At 46.1% G+C, this 17,430-nt stretch overlaps 1 protein-coding gene across 1 annotated transcript in view; it reads right to left on the minus strand.

Annotated features, from left to right (window-relative positions):
- The window catches only part of SND1 (staphylococcal nuclease and tudor domain containing 1), a 2,477,133-nt gene that overhangs the window by 981,974 nt on the left and 1,477,729 nt on the right, over positions 1-17,430 (minus strand). The window contains exon 16 of the mRNA XM_069629563.1: positions 15,716-15,825. Within this exon, the coding sequence (XP_069485664.1) occupies positions 15,716-15,825 (110 nt within the window). The remainder of the gene's footprint in view (positions 1-15,715; positions 15,826-17,430) is intronic.

Raw genomic sequence — 17,430 nt, forward strand, 5'->3', positions numbered from 1 at the left:
CTTTCAAAAACAATATCGACTCAGGATTACGACAGCAGTGCGTTCTTGCCCCCTGTCCAAATTGCACATCTGCGATCTGAATACAGCCTTTAAGGATAACAACAGATTTCCCCCCAAACTAGGGCACGTGAGAGACCAATTGCTCGCTTTCACTGACGTTTTGTCCTCTCTGACCACACATCAAATGGTCGCCAGCGAGCGATCAACCCACTTGATGCCTCCTTAATGATTTACAAAGGGACCCGAAAAATCGAAAATAATCCACTGATTAAACGGTTACAGCGCCAAACTAAATCTGGAGGTTGATAAATACAAAGATTGATACCAACATCAGAGTTCAGATATTTCGTATTCCAAACTAACTCGATTGACTTCCTTCCTTAGAATGAATATCTGTCCTTTCATTACACAAACGAAGAGACTCAAGAGAAGATTGTATGATTTATTTAGTTCCACGTGTAAAATTCCACATCTGCAAAGTCATTCTTTCCATTATTCACGGTTTAGAGCTGCAGCATTTGAATCAGTGGGCAGTCAGGCCAAAACTACAATATCTTTTCAAAGAAGGTTTTGTTATTAGCAAACGGTACCAGTAGCAGCCATAACATACGAATTTGGCCTACTCTCTTTAAAAGCCTGAATAGAATCATATCTCTATGAAACAAATATGAAATTTAACTACTTGTTATTTCACAGTGGAACTGACGCTGTTTTAATTTGCAACTCCAGTTGTTTGTTACAACGTTGCGATATGCACGGGAATGATAAACATGCTCGATTCCCATCTAGCCATCCAAGAAAAGAAACCTGGTACTCTACCTTTGCATCTTCACACAGAGTTTGAGACAGGTTTTTAAGATTTCGTTTTGATATTTTGAATCTTTTAACTGACGATATTTTAAAAAGAGGGTCACAGTTGATTCAGCAACTTACATATTGTAGGTTTTGCAAAACAGAGGACTGCTTAGAAACATGGAAACTTGTTTTATGAATGCACAAGCACTTTTCAAATGAGGTTTACACATAAATACACACATTTTTACATTTTGGCTACGAATTCAATTTGGTAGTTAATCTCCACTGATAACTGGCTAGATGTATCAAGAAGATTTTGCTCATGAACGCTACTTAGATTTAAACTATAGATTCGTGGTTTGTAATATGAACTAATCTGTAATATAGGATAATCATATGTTTTGTGAGAGATTTTTATAAACTATAGCCCAAATAAAACAAACTTTCTACCAAAGCAGTGTGTTCAGAGACGTCATTTCACGAAAAAGCCAGGGGTAGCGCAAGTGACATCACACTCATTCCTGGACACAGAGGAAAACACACGGTCGAGCTATGTAAAGCGTACACAGCCACAAGACAGTTTCTTTGCGCTACGGCGCCATTCAGGAAGACCACACCTTTTGAACTATTTTTAGTTCAATTAACCATATGTATCGTTAATATCAGTGTGTATAGGCCAATATTATTAAATTACTGTGAATGCAAGCAGACGTCAAAGGCTAAATGATAATGATGTGTTATATAGCACTTGCGCTTACCTGCTTTATATAGAACAAATATAAATACAATATCACCCAACCTGTGCTGGTACTCGTCTATAGACCTCAGAAAGATAAAAGGCTGATTTGGCCTTGCCAGGATTCGAACCTGCAGATATCATATTGCAGGAGCAAGTGCTCAACCCACTGAACTACCTTACGAGCTATAGCTATCTTACCCGCTATAGTAAAATTATCAATTATATGTCTGAATTTTCTTAAAGTCAGAAAGCAAATTACACTTTGCAGTGGTTACCAATAAACTGCTAACTGAGATTTAACGGCATGCCTGTTCATCTGCAGGTCTCGTGCAAACTTGGTCACAAGTCAAACCATGCATGGATCTACATAAAGGCTTGAGAAGTTGGCAAAATACATACCATTGGAGGGTTCATAACTGTGTATTAAAGAATTTAGAGTAGCGCAGGGAAAGCAGCGCACTGACACGGTATCCCGTACTCTGGGCACTAGTTGCCTCATACATGCAAACAAACATCCTGAATAGCATGCCAGGGAGATAGGAAAGCTATACTCAATACAACAAAGAATTAATTGTGGCACAATTAAATCATGGGCCACTTGATCTCCTACGGTCAAACATTTCTACACAGCACACAAGCTTTTAGGCACAAGGATTTTGTCAAGTGACCGAGAACAACGAGTTGGAATGTCTTGCGATGATCGTAACAGAAACTGCAGAAAAAAACATGCTACAATTGCAACTTGCAAAAAGCAAAATACATATAGTTTTTGTCATTTGTGAATTTGAGGCGTTTAAGAACAGACTAAATCAGTGACTCACCCCCTGAAGTGTGCCTAAATAAACCTTTAATGAGTCTAGCAATTATTGTATAGGATTCCAGAAAGACTATTTGTTATTCCTATTCTTTCTTATTTAGAGTCATTGCTCAAAGTGTTACACCTGTGGAGGAGCCCCTGTTTTTTTTTCTAGAGGCTTGAACAAGAAAGCCATCCACTCCAGAAACTAAGCCACAAGGCCCTGGCCACAGGCCAGGAGCTTCAATTTAAAAGAAAAAAGGGGTTAGCAGGGAAGACTATAGGAGTAGCGAGGGAGACCTCAGGGGTCACAGTAGCGACCCCATGTAGACACCCAAATGATGTCCCTAAAAGTGTTCTTATGTGCAAGTATATGTTATACCAATTCCAATGTTACTGTTAACAATTAAACTTGGCCTCAAGTAGGAAACTAGCACTGCATCTAAACGCAGAGGGCGTGTTTTCTAAGGAAATTGATTAACCATAAACATCTGAATAGGAGGCCACTATCAAGGGGCGAGTACCCAAGCATAAAGTTTTTAATAATATACCCTCTGTTCTTCAAGAGGCAGGACAAGGGTGGGGCAAAGGCAGCCAGTGAGCAAGTGCACAGGAAGAATCAACCCATATCATCTTAGATAACCTGCTGTGCCCTAAATGGACTTCCTGGGGATTGAAGTAGTAGTAGAGAGCAGGCACATATTGAAGCCCAGTAGAGGGTTGAGCATGCAGCAAATCCCTGATAGAATAGCTTGGTATCCCCACTAATTAAGGGATTCCTGTTTAAATTGTTGAACACTCAAAGTATCCATTCATTGGTTCTACAGGGGAGGAGGATCATTCCAAAAGTGGAGCAAGACACTGCTCAGAACTTTTGAGCAAAAACCACAACACATTATTTTGAAGCCGGACTAAATAAGGACCCTTTGACATTTGGATTCCTCCTCGGGCATCCAAATGCCTGAGGAGGTCAGTGTTTCTGCAGGTAGTTTTGTAGATTTATCTGGTTTAGAAATTGTACAAGAGGGATCAAGCTCTTGTAAGGGCGCTGTACTGTCCCCCCCTCCTCCCATGACCTATTAAAGTGCAAGGGCATTACCCCTGGTATTGGTGTGACTCAGCATTTAATCTTTTCACATTAAAGGCACTTGGGCCTACCAAGCTATTGGTGAACCATCTTTGAGATGCCAAAGCTTCATGCACTTGCCTGACTCCTGTGCACCAATTTCCTCTCCTCAATAAGCTGCCTGGACCACCAGTTGAGACACTTGGTTCCAACCCATCCTCAGATGATAGACTCTTGTACCCATCCTCAGATGATCAAGACTCTTGAAGTTGCCACACCAAAACATTTGGACTGTATCTTCTGATTCATAGTGAAGTGTCAAGCAGAAGTTTTAACACAGATGGGATTGCTTAAGAATCTACAGTAGTGAACCTATGGACTACTTCATTACCATATGCAATCCTAGGTACCCTAACTCACTGGCCTTTGCCTTGGGGAATGGAGAAGGCATACAACCTCCTTCCATGCCTTATTGATGACCATTTAGAAAGATACCATGTGTATTTTTTCCATTTAATCATTTTTGCCTGCATTTTTCCTCCTGCAATTTAATACCAAGTGTTTACAGTTGATATACATCAAATCTATTATCTCAGTATTTCTTGACAGTTTGTTTTTGACAGTTGACCGAGTAAAGAACACATTATTTGCCTCTCTGTAATGTTATTTCTGATGGATTTTCCTTTCTCTTTGATATTTCAGCTCCAGGTCCAGCTGTCTTGAGAAATCTTTTCACCCCCAGCTGCCGCAACATGGCTCTGCTGGCACAGATTCACACCAAATGCCAGCCATGACTTAAAGTAACTGTGTATGGAGCCAACATGCCCTTCAACACACTTCTGCCTTTTTCCCTAGCACTCGGCCACCTTGAAGTTCATGGACCAACAGGAACTGCAATCATCCGTTGCGATCCTCTCCAAGGCAATATAAACTCCCTGTGCAGGGTCCAAGACAGATTTCTGGCTCCCACAGTCAAAGCAGGTATTAAATCCAGTGGCCTTAGAGGGTTAGGCAGGACTCGGTAACTAGAACAATCCAGTAAAGTACAACTGCAGTTCCCTAAAATAAATGTCCTGCACCCATGTACACTAGTTTATACAGGTCTAAGCGGCAACAGTGCTCCTAAACTGCAAATACCACGACAATACAGCAACTAATTCAAAGCTATAGTTCCTTTGCACCACAACTCATTATGTAACTATGTCAGAGTTTTCCAGCATAAGTAAAGTAACGTTCAACATTAAGTATTCATATGCTTTTATCATTATCCAATTTCAATAATCCTATTGTTGGCACGGTTAATAGAATCCCTGCTGTAATTCAGCTGTGTAGTGCATATTTTAAACCACTATACAGCTGAATTACAGCAGGGGTACAGTACTAAAAGTATGCACATCACAGATTTCAATGAAACTGGAAAACTACTAGCATATGAAATTGCACAAATAAATGAAAGGTGAGTGACATGAAAATGAATAATGCGTTGATGAAGGCCAGTTGGTCGAAATACGTGTCAGCAACTATTAATAAATCGCACAACAGACATATTATGGAATGGACTTTGAAGATCTTGTTATCTTTGAATACACTGGTCCGATTTAAATATGTTCGAGTTGTGGAGCAATGGAACCAAACCTTTGAAATAGAAAAATCTAGTGCTGCGTTTCAGAAGTGTACTAGTGGTTCCATATACACTGGCCAGAGTCAGGTTCCGCATGGGGCACGAATCTGAGCCAAGGAGGCATCGCACTGTGGTACCTGGTTGTGAAAACATTTCTGTAAACAGCTGACCCTGGGAATAAAATAGTGAAGAGATCTGTGGGATGTAAGAATCCTTTATAAATTATAATGTACTCACCGTAATGACTAACGTACTCCAAGCCCATAGTCCCCTTTCCTCCATACTGTGTGGGTGTCCCTTGCTAGGGACAGGAAGGGAACCTTTTTCCACCTGAATAAAAATGCTTTTCCCCTTCAAATGTAGTGGCGCAGCCCTGGGAGCTTGCATTCCCTCGACTCTGGCCCACGGGGCCACACCTCAGTCCCCTATGGCGCCTCGGCTAGATTACAATTGCCAAATAACACTTTTTTAATAAATAGGGAGGTGAAGGGATGCATGGAAGAAAGGGGACTATGACTAGGAGTATGTTAATCACTACGGTGAACAACTTATAATTACACCTACGTCTTGTCCCCTTTCCTCCATCCTTTATGGCCGATTACCACTGACAACTGTCCTGGGGAGGAGAGCTTGTCAATTTATGCAAACAGATTACAAAGGACTGCTAGGCCAAATGCAGCGTCAGACCTGGTACTGGTATCCAGGCAGTAATGTTTGCAAAAGGCCGATGCATTGGCCCATGTCGCTGCCCTGCTCATCACCTGCCACGGCACGTGGCGCTGAAAAGCAACTGCCGCTGCCTTGGCCCTGATGGCATGGGCATAAATGTCCTTTGGTGGATCCTTAAACTGAACCCTGTATGCCTCCTGGATTGCTGTGGTCATCCATCTAGCTATGGAGGCCTTGGATGGTTGCGGACCCGGTTTTCAGCCGCCGAACGTGACAAACAAGGCATCAGTGTTGAATGCCTTTGTCCTGTCCAGATAGAATTTTAATGCTCTTCTAACGTCTAGGCAGTGAAGAGGCCTTTCTGCCTCGTTCTTGGAGTCTGGCAAGAAAGTGGGAAACACAATCTCCTCGTTAATGTGAAAAGAGGATACCAGCTTTGGGAGGAACTTGGGGTGAGTGGGGAGCAGAACTTTGTCCCGGTGAAACCTAGTACAGGGCTACGAAGCCACAAAGCCTGTATCTCGCTGACTCAGTGAGCGGAAGTGAGCCCAACTAGGTTTGTACGCCAGGATACTGAGCACCACGTTAAAATCCCAGAGTGGGTGCTGTCGTTTTCCTGTGGGTACAGTCTGGCCAGTCTTCTCGGGTGCCTCTTTACGACCGGATAGACAGACGGGAAGGTTACCGTTTCGGAGGCCCTATATGCGCCGATGGCTGCTAAGTAAGTCCGGCATGTGCCCATGTGGAACCCTGATCTAGCGAGGTGGGCCGAGAAGGATAAGAACTGGTCCAGGGTGCAGGCCAGAGGAATCAAGACAGTTTTCTTTGGCCCATACACAGAACTTGGTCCATTTGCTCTTGTACTGCTTTCTCGTAGATCAGCTCCGGCCTTCCTGTATGATTTCCAGGTTGTCTTGAGAGAGCAGGAGATGTTGGGGGGGGGATGTTGCAAAGTTACCTACTCAGGTACCATGTTACTAGGGCTACCCTCTCCAGATAGGGGGGCTGGACTGAGGCCCCCCCCCCCGGCTGGGCCAGAAGAGGGCCCTTCGAGCGGGAGGGGAATTTCTGGCTGGGCTGGCATTTGACAAAGGTTGGACAACCAGGGCCTCGTGGGCCATCGCGGTGCAATGAGGAAGAGACGCAGCCGCTGTAACTGCCTGATTCTGCTCACTACTTTGGGACGTGATGTGGGCATATGCATTCCCACACACACCGCTCATCCACAGAGTATCTGAAGCGCGTCCCCAAGGGATCCTCGTAGCTGCCACCCCAGGATGCAAACTGTTGACAAGTCCTGTTGCTCTCTGTTGCAAACAGGTTTATGGCCGGGTGGCCCCATTTGAAGATTTCCTGGAGCGGCCTTCAATTCAGTTGCCATCCGTGCAATCGCCCAGTCCCGGATGTCTAGGGTCAACCAGGAAAGAGAAGGGGATCTGGTGCCCCCCCCCCCTGCTTGTTGAGATACAACATGCAGGCAGAGTTGTCCGTTTGGATACGCACTGCACTGCCCCGGAGTACTGGAAGGAAAGACTTGAGTACGAGCCAAATTGCCATCAATTCTAACTGATGTGGTTCTGCTGTTTGCTCTGAGACCATAGGTCAAGGATGGGCTGTGTCCCCAGGGTCACACTCCACCCCTGGAGAGAAAAATGTATTGTATGGGTATGCTGAACTAGGGGCTGTCAGAAGGGCCTGCCCACCACACTGGGACCACTATTTGCGGTTCTGCTTGAAGTAGAGAGGATGGTAACCAGTACCCCATGCGGACCAGATTACTGGTCCCAGGAAAGCCACAAAATGGAGCTGCCGCCCCCTATTCCAGAGCCTGGAGTACAGAATAGCTAGGAGATAGGCCGCTAGCTTGCTGAGCAAGTGCTGGAACCACCATGCTGCTGTACCTGTTCTGCTGAGGAAGGAAGCGACAGATTTCTTGATCACTGCTAGCTTCTCCCTCCTAGGGAATACCATCTGCTTCTGTGTATCCCAAAGCAGTCCCAGAAAGGCCAGGGTTTGAGTAGGACAGAGCTGCAATTTCTGGTAGTTGATCGAGAACCCCAGCTCAGAGCATAGTCAAGAGTGTTTGCTGAGAAACTGACCTGCTCCGGCGATATCCCTCTGACTAGCCAGTCATTGAGGTAGGGATATGCATGCAGGCCCTCCCTTCTGAGCAGGGCCGACTTGGTGTAAACTAAGCATTGTGAAGAACGCCAAAGCTGCAGTCAGAATTTATAAGTTACTCACCGTAGTGACTAACATACTCTTAGTCGCCTATCCTCCATAATGCATGGGTGTCCCTTCCAAGGGACAGGGGACGGGAGACTGAATCTTTTTCACCAGAAAAACCTTCCCCTTTAAATTTAGAGGAGCGTGGGGGTGCGGCCCTGGGAGCATGCGCTGCCCTGACACCACACTCCGGTGCCACACCTCAGTCCCCATAGATGCATCGACAATAGATTAACATTGCCTAACACCAGATTTTATTAGGGCAAGGTTGGTGGGACCTATGGAGGAAAGGGGACTAAGAGTACGATACTACGGTGAGCAACTTATAATTACTCTCATGTACCGTCCCCTTTCCTCCATACTGCATTGGTGATTACAACTGAATGTAGCCCATGGGTGGAGAGGAGACCCTCCTTACGCAAACAGGTTTCTAAGAACTGCCTGTCCAAAAGCCGCGTCTGATCGAGAACTGGCCCATGTGGGCCCCCTGCTTATGACTTGCCAGGGGACGTGCCGCTGGAAAGCGATGGCCGTTGCCTTGGCTCTGACCGCGTGGGCGTGCAGGTTGGCCGGCAGTGGCTTATGCTGTCCCTCGTAAGCGTCTTTGATGGCCGATCTCATCCAACGGCCTGTGGAGGCCTTAGAGGCCCGATATCCCAGTCTTGATCCGCCAAAGGTAACAAAAAGCACGTCCGACCTGCGGAAGCCCTTGGTCCTGTCCAAGTAGAATTTCAGGGCACGCCAGACATCAAGGCAGTGCAGAACTCTGTGCCTCGTCTTTGGTCTCGGCAAAAAACATAGGTAGCACTTGTGTTGCTGGAAATGCATCGGAGGGACAGGGCCTCCGGATTCTTGCCCTTTACTGTTTTTTATCATGTGTTCTGTCCTGTTTTCTGTGCAGGAGTTCCGTGGGACTCCTGGCGGTGCAGCTCTCTTTTGGTTTGGTGAACCTACCCATGGGATACCCTTATGGCACCCATGGGTAGGGCTGCAACCCTGCGCCCCTAGTGTATTTTTTTGGGCACCTGTGGGTGGCCCAGAGAGCAGGGTACGGGCTGGTGGCAGCTCCGTGCTGAAATGACTGGTGCCCTGAGCGTCCTCCATTTTGGGATGCCCAGGCCCCGTCATTGGAATTGGTAGATTCCGGATGAAGACAAAATGGCCCCCATGGCCTCTTGCCTTCTATCACCTGTTACCTTGTTTCCCCAAAGTCCTGGGAAGCTCCGACTCTGTCCCTTCCCCCTGACTGGCTGTTGGGTGGAAGTTCCATATATGGTAGTGTGGGGAAGTGCCGACGAGACTGGCCGGAGCATTCTCAATGACCGTATGTTGTGGGTACGCCCATGGGTGGGATCTAGGTGAATGGAGTGTGTGACGAATATGCATTCTAAGTTGTGGCTGTCTAGTATCTGGTGGTTGACACAATGGTTGAGACCGCCCTGCCCGAAACCGGTATGAATGCAGCTTGTAGTGTTGAATGGCTCGGTACTTGTCCCAATACACATAACTTGTTGAGTGTCTGGAGAGAAGTTAATGGCCTGAATGCCCCGTGTGCCCGATTGGCTGGCTGCCTGCATGAATGACCCAAGTCGTGATTGGATGAGTGTGACCCAGCAGAATGAATGGGAGATCAACTGTATATCTGGGGACCTCACACTGCTAGGAATCGTGTTCAGAAGCTGAAGTCTACTACGACAAGTAACTGGAGTAACTGAAGCTTGACCTTGAAGCCCTGATGGAAGAGAAAAATTGCTGTTGCTCTCCTTCACAATCTGAAAGCTGCTGTGCCTCCAAGGACAGTGCTTTCCTGGCCCGACCACCATTTTGTCTGCGTCGGTCGCCATCTTGTCCGTGCCTTCCGCACGTGGGATTGTGTTAGACGCAGGCCTGGGCTCAGCATGCATGCCTGTACGCATCGCCTCTGTCCCACCTTGCACCTCAGGCACATGCCTGGTAGGCTGTTGGCACTCGGCCATGGGGCTGGTAATAGAGCTACGCCCCTCGATGTGCTTCTGGTACCAGAGCCCATGGGCACCTTAGCGGTGGACCCGGTAGAGCACTTAAGACCCTCTGGTGTTTAGTCTGTAGCTGCAAGAGTCCTTTATGCCGGTGCGAGGGTCTGACTGACCCCTCCTGCGAGCAGGCTTCCCCAGGAAGAAGTCACCCCTGTGGGGTGCTTTGGAGAATAGTATGCTTACCTTCTTGGTCTTTATCCTTACGTCTTCTTCAAAGCTCTCTGGCGGAGTCTTAAAGAACAACTCTCTCCACTGCACAAGCTGAGTTTTAAAGGGACCGGGGCGTGAGCGTGGCACGCCAAGCAGCTTTCCCATCCGTGGTCTTCGCCAAGGCACCGGAGGCAGAGCGCGTGCAGGTCCGAGGTGGGGAAGGAACCGTTGCACAACAGGCACCTACTGAAGCCGGTCGCGGCCGACATGCGGCGGGGACACACTAGGGAACTGGTGGACAGTGTTAAAAACTTCTGAAAAATAGAAAATGCAATATTAGGGAAAGCACATGGAATTACGAGGCGTGCGGCCTCACCCAGGAGCGCTGGTGAAATATGTATGCTCATGTCGACACAAAAAAAAAAAAAAAAAAAAAAAAAAAAAAAAAAAGAGGAGTGGCGCCAGTGGGCAGGGTTAAGAGAACCTGTGTTTCTTGGGCGGCGTGTCTCAATTTGGAGAGAAAGTGATTTTTCTGGTGAAAAAGGATTCAGTTCCCATTCCTCGCGAGGGACATCCATACAGGATGTTGGAAAGGGTACTGAACGTAAGAGTACTAGAGGCTAATAACACTATGAACTACAAATGCACTATATAACACACATGATGGGTGCATCTCAAAGACAAACTGATGCATGGATTTACAGTCTCAAACAACGGATTGGGGCATTTTCTGCTTCAGAGGATACCATGCAGAGTTTATCATCGGCCAAGAGAACGGAGTAGAATCCATGAGGAAGTGCTTTTCTGTTCAAAGGTAAAAGGACCTCTCTTGATGGTCCTGCAGTGTGCTGACAGCAAAGCAGCCAGACATTCACTTAAACACCACCCTACCAAATAAAAAGATGATACCCAGCCATCTCTGCACGAAATTAAGAAGGGAGCTCACTGCATTCTATGACCGATTTAAGCTCGACATCTTTCCAAAAATAAATACAGGCTGTGCCATGCCATACAGCCCGCGCAATAAGTCACTCTAACAAATCAGCCTCTGTATCCGAGAAATCTGTTCCATGTAATTACATAGCCGAGTGCAGAGGAGGTAAAGTATGACAAGTTCATCCCTCATTCAAGACGCGCCAGTCTGACCAACGGAGCTTGGAACCAAGAGATGGACAGCAAGGCTGAGCGCGTTTTCAACGCAGGAGACAATGAAATCTCAGGAGGAATACAGGAAGCTAGATCTTGGTTACACCCACAACCTGAACACTGGGTATTGTGGAGGCAGGCAGGCAGGCAGCAGCAGGAGATTCGGAACTCCCACTGCAGATTTCTGCGCCATGCTACCAGCATGCCATCCCATCACCATGACAAGTGAGCCACTATTTGTTTGGTGGTGCCAGTTGGAAGTAACACGAGGGAGCTGGGGGTTCTGGGAGCGTCAGAACATTTAGTAGACAAAACCCTGGAAAACCGTGAGTTGTACTTTTGGCAACTCTACAATGGTGAATTATTTAAATGGAGGAAAAAAACACCTTTCCGACGAATTATTATAGTCCATCGGAGTAATTGACAATATTAGAGGCGTCAGCAGTTTAAGCATGGCAGTTCCTTTCATTTTTAGGATTACATCGGAGGAGCACAGTGCACAGGTATCCAAATCCAGCCAGTGCGTATGTGAATACGTGCAGTGGGGTCAGGGTGAGGGCAACAGCAGGGGAATGCACACTTGCGGTTTGCTTCAGTGTGCGTAGGTTAATAGGGTGAAGGAGGATTTCTCTGAAAAGGAATACGTGATATGTTGAGGGAGTGAATGATTAAGAGTAGATTCTTTTCAGAGGTAATTTGTAAATCACAATAAATTAATTTGTCAATGTGGTCTAGTCACCATCACTGCCTCTCGAGAATTAGTAAATACACCTTTAAAGACAATGTAAATCATCATGTATGAAAAACACAGGCCCATAGAAATGCCCAATTTAAGACCAAAGCCACTCGTGAGAGTGAACAGACATATGGAAGGTGGTCAGTGGTATGGCTCCTTCCTATCTACTTTTCTTACCTTGTGGAGCAGTACATCCCTGTGTGATCCTTGAGCTCCAGAAATGTGATTAAGTCAAACTACTACAGGTACCATAAATGGTGTCAGGACTGACAATCTCCGTTTATGGGTTACTCTCTCTGCCCATGGTCCTCTGAGAAAGCCCTCCATCAAATCTTAACAAAACGCAAAAATCGTTGTTTAAGCAAAATGGCTGATTTATTGTGACTGTATTGCAATGTAATCTGAATATCATTTTGTTGGATTGTATTTGTTTATGGTTAGTGCCTTGAAGCTGATCTTGTTTTGAAACTAGATCACTTAATGCATTGTTTTCACTGCGACTTTCACTAGAATCCTGGTGCTTCCGGTCCACAAGAGCAGCTCCCAGCACCCCAAACCTGAATATATGCAGTGCGAGGGCACCTTATAAATTTCGCACCAGTTTTGTTACTTTTTTTAGGCTGAAGTCTCCGGAAACCAGGATCCTAACCGTGGCCATCAACCCCACCTACCTACCACTCACTCCTACCGTTACATTATGTGCCATCCAGTCTGCACTGATCCTGCCCTACTTTCAAACATTTATTTTGGAGTGTGGCATTATTTAAGTTATATTTTTAAATACAAAACATTGTACGGCAACCGATAAGAAATTCTATTGGTATCTGGTCTTGCCATTCTTTTTTCAGTTCCTTTGTTTCCAGTGTGAGCAGCTATGTAACGCACAGAAGATAGGCTGTCCCTGGCAGTCTGTCCTGCAATGCCAATATTTAGGTTTCCTTAAGGAAAGCCATGTGGTTACAGCCGCCCTGCTTTCTGGTTACTTTTACTCCTATAGGTCTACCAAACTCTGAATCCATGTAGTTTCTGCCCCCTAAGCACTACCACTGGCAGCCTATCCACCTCCAAGTATACACTCAAGCCGTTATTCTCTTGTTGAACCCAATCCTCCACCTCCAAGCAAATCCTTTGCTCCTAGGGAAATTGACCTCGAATGCAATCTTATTTGGCACAGCAGCGGGTGACAAAAGGCACCGCAAAACAAAATGCTGTTAAAAACGAATCCATGGGAAAATATGCACCCCGACTAGACTCGCAATGCTGTAACCAGCAACTAAAGGGTAGTCAGTCAAACAGTAACTTCATTCACGCACCTCATATGCCGTTATACAGATGAGTTTAGAGGACGCAACCTGCAAGAAAACGAAGACTTCACAACTTGTATGCAGGCGCCCTAAATATGAGGAAGGGAAAGATCTAAAAGAACAATTTCATGCAGACGGCCCAGAGAAAATGCTGCTTCTACAGAGCGGCTGGCTAGTCCATATCTCAAAAATGGAGCAGGACTAGAGAGCACAACCAGAGTAACAGACGAACATGAGAAAGGGAAAACAAACATTGAAAGTAATGTCAATATAAAGACCACAAAGACACAATAGTGACCCGCAGCCCACCCACCAAAATGACATTGAAGAAACAACAAACTAACGCAAGGAGAAAAAGAACCCTGGAAAAGACTAATGAAAACAGACTAAAAAACCCAAAATTCAGGATACATTCTAAAAAGGAAACCAAACGTAAACTTAGTTTCAATCCACAAATGTGTGAAGTCATACCCGGGCTGAAGGACAGTACATAGTCATAGACTGATCTGAACCCAAGAGAATAACTTTTAGTGGGTTCAAGGAGCAATCCCCCCATTTTAGAAAAGCAACTTGGGATTCAGACTGCGAAGCCACACAGTGCCTGACACGTGAAAGTTAAATCTCCCCCAGCCCCAAGGGATTAGGTAAATGCTGTAAGCAGCATCATAACTTCTACAGAATAATCGAGACACCAAAAGCAAGGGGCAATACAACCGTGCCATAGCGATGTGCTTACCTTTATGGGCTTTGTATGCCATTGCTTTTCCAAATAGACTGCTATTTGGAGTCGGCACGTGTGTAGTATGACATCTTTTTTATACCCACATTCTTTTACACTAATCGCAAGCACTGTTCAGGACCAAGATCTACCATACTTCATGCCCAGGCAAGACCTGGCCAGCTAAAATCTGAAATGTAACTTCTGATACACAAAACCACAGTGTTCCTCAAAGCTAAATCATGAATGCCCATTTACTAGTAAAGCACGAGAACACAATGCTGTCTGTGGCATCATACACACAATGTATCACCATACACTGAAGTTCACCTTCAGTTTAGTCATCAATCACTCTCACACTAACTGGTGCTACCCGTTGCCGATCATGGGGCATCAAAAACAAGCAGAAATGACCTGCGTAAATCGACTTTACGGAATTGAGGATTATTGAATTCTAGACACCAGGACGTCATTCTCAGAGGGAACTGCATAAAGAAAAAGTATTTCCCATAGGTTTGAGCTTGGCACCAAAGGGTTGCATCTTGACCTAGGCATCGGTCAATGAAGGATGGAAAATGTAAAGAGCCTTGCCTCCGGAGGAGGAAACTAGCAACACAGGGCCTCCAGTCAGCCAGGATATTATTTTTCCCCTCCTAGTTGCCAACTGGTTCCATGAATCTCGACTTTCCAGGCAAGAACACATTGAGCGCACAGACTTGCTGCATGGCCTTTTCGATTTCATATTATGAGTCCACAATGACGTGGACCAAGACTAGAATTGGCCAAGATGACTGGGATCACAGAGGGACAGTTGGGGAGCATTTTTGGCCTACTTAACTTTGCTCCATAACACCAGCGTTCTCAAAAACAGGGGTGGCCACACAGCACACGTGGACAGTCTCCTACCTAAATATCCACTTGTGTAAGCATGGATGTCAGCTCGGCTTTCAGAACCCACCACCTACCATCCAAGTTTACAAGCTATAAAAACAACCGATTTATTCAAGACTGGTTTATGAAGTTTAAAGCACAGTAAGCAAATTCAACCAAAGGAACAATCACACGGTTTACAACTCTATGCCAGGGAAAACTTTAGGTCAGGCAAAACAACGGTTGAACTGTAAACGGGGCATCAGCCAATGTCTGAGGTGTTTTGCAGAGGCCTCTGTGGTCATAGCATGCAGCTAACCAAATGTGCCCATCTATGCAGTCAATGCCTTAAGCACTACTGCCCTTGCTCGGAGGAGCAATACGCCATTGAGCACCCTCTACAATACCAGAAGTTCACAATTAACCTTCTACAGCCTTCATTCACCAATTCCCGACCAGGGCACAGGCCCGCTAAGACCACTACGGTAGTGATGGGCATAGTATAAAAAGTTTCATAGCAACATAACATTAGATGTTGTAAAGAAAACGCTATTTAGCCAAGTAATTAGTTATCTGGCGTATACTGCTGCAATATTTGCCATTTCCATTAAACACGCTATGTATTGCCCATTTTCTTACACAACTTCAAAATAGGATTACATCCCTTTACACAAAGCTCAGCACATTAAGCAGAACATGAGCGCGCACACACCACAGACTGAACCAGCCAACATGGCCATTGGGAACCAACATGCATGCAACAGAAACAAGCAAAATGTCAACAGGAACGTTCCCAAGGACACGTTGTGCGCCCAGCCAGCAGAGCACTAGCAGTAGGGTTAAGCAGGGTAACGCTCGTCCTACCTCTCGCTGCAGCACCAGCTCCTTGGTAAACAGCATGGCATCCTCGCTGAAGGGCTCTCCCTCCTGCTGGCCGCTAGGAATGTTCCGGGCTCCTCTGGGGCACTCGATGCCTGAAATGAAAAATAGAATAAGCCATGAAGAGCGGAATCTAGAAACAGGGGTGTGCATGCAACATGGCTTTCATGTGTCAAAGGGCATAAAAGAAAACGCAAAGGGCCATCTTCAGGTTGGAAATTAAGAGGAGCTGAGAGCTATTTAGCTCCTGCTTCTAGCATAGTAGAGTCTAGTTCGCTTGAAACCAATCGCTACCAGGAGCTACTTTTGGCTCTTAGAGCCAGGGGTCAAGTCCCAAGAAAGAAAGTGGGGGGACTAAACAAATGCAGTGGGCTGTGATGTCGCCAGAAGAACAAGTTACTCTCTTACCTGGTAACCTTCTTTCGATGGGATGGTCCGACGACGTATTCCATATCTTTGACAGTAATCACCACAGCTGTGCTGCTTTCGAACATATTTGGTATCTGCGTCATACGTCGATGACGTCGATGCTCCGTCCCCGAGGACCTCCTCCGACGGCTGACATCACCCGATGTGATAAGTAGGACACACGACGCCCGTAGCCTCAGTTGTAGTTTTTTCCCCCAGAACGTGTGCCACCAGTCTTCTGCCAGTCAGACACACAAGGCCTTGCGGAAACGTAAGCTGCAATCGCATAAGAAATTCTGCAGTGGGGAAGGTAGGGAGAGAACGATATGGAATACGTCGTCGGACCATCGTTACCAGGTAAGAGAGTAACTTGTTCTTCGAGGAGATTGGGTCCTCCGACATATTCCATATCTTTGACAGACTCCCAAAGCAGTACCAAAGCAAGGAGGTGGGAAAATAATTTAGAACACAAATTTAGCATGCCCAATCAAATTGCGGAATAAAGAACTGCCTTGCCAAAGGCCAAATCCTGTCCTCGGATGGAATCGAGGGAGTAGTGACGTACAGAAGTATGTACAGAAGCCCAGGTGGCTGCATCACAGATGTTACGAATAGGAACACCCCTCTGTAGGGCAGTAGATGCAGTCATACCCCTGATAGAATGGGCCGGCAAGCCAGCCGGTGGGTCCTTACCCGCCAAGCAGTAACACTCGGAGATAGCCAAAATAATCCAACGAGACAGTCCGTTTCCTCACAGCTTGTCCCAAACGCTTTCCAGCGTAACTAATGAACAGTTGATCGTCCACTCTGACCCGGGACATGCGTGAAATATAAAAGCTCAACGCTCTCCTAGGATCAAGCCTATGGAGCCTCTCCTCTTCCTTACGAGAATGCGGAGGAGGATAGAATGCCGGAAGAACAACCTTCTGGCCCAAATGAAATTCCGAAACCACCTTCGGAATAAAGGAAGGACGAACTCAAAGGACAACCCTGTCCTTATGAAACACAGTGAAGGGTGGCTTAACTGAAAGTGCCTGTAACTCACTCTGCGAGCGGAAGTAACCGCAACCAAAAACACAGTTTCAAGAGTTAACAGTCTCAAAGAGCAAGAATGCAAAGGCTCAAACGGAGCACCCATAAGAAACTTAACAAGGTTCAAATCCCAACCGGGCACCAGAAAAGGTGACGGAGGGAACACATTAGTGAGCCCTTTCAAAAACTGAGAAATTAAAGGATTCTTAAAATAGGAACATTCTTCAGACGAGTGCTTAAATATGGACAGCGCCGCCAGG

The sequence above is a fragment of the Ambystoma mexicanum genome, chromosome 12 (genome assembly GCF_040938575.1).
Source record: "Ambystoma mexicanum isolate Mex_15411 chromosome 12, UKY_AmexF1_1, whole genome shotgun sequence".
Classification (NCBI taxonomy): Eukaryota; Metazoa; Chordata; class Amphibia; order Caudata; family Ambystomatidae; genus Ambystoma; species Ambystoma mexicanum.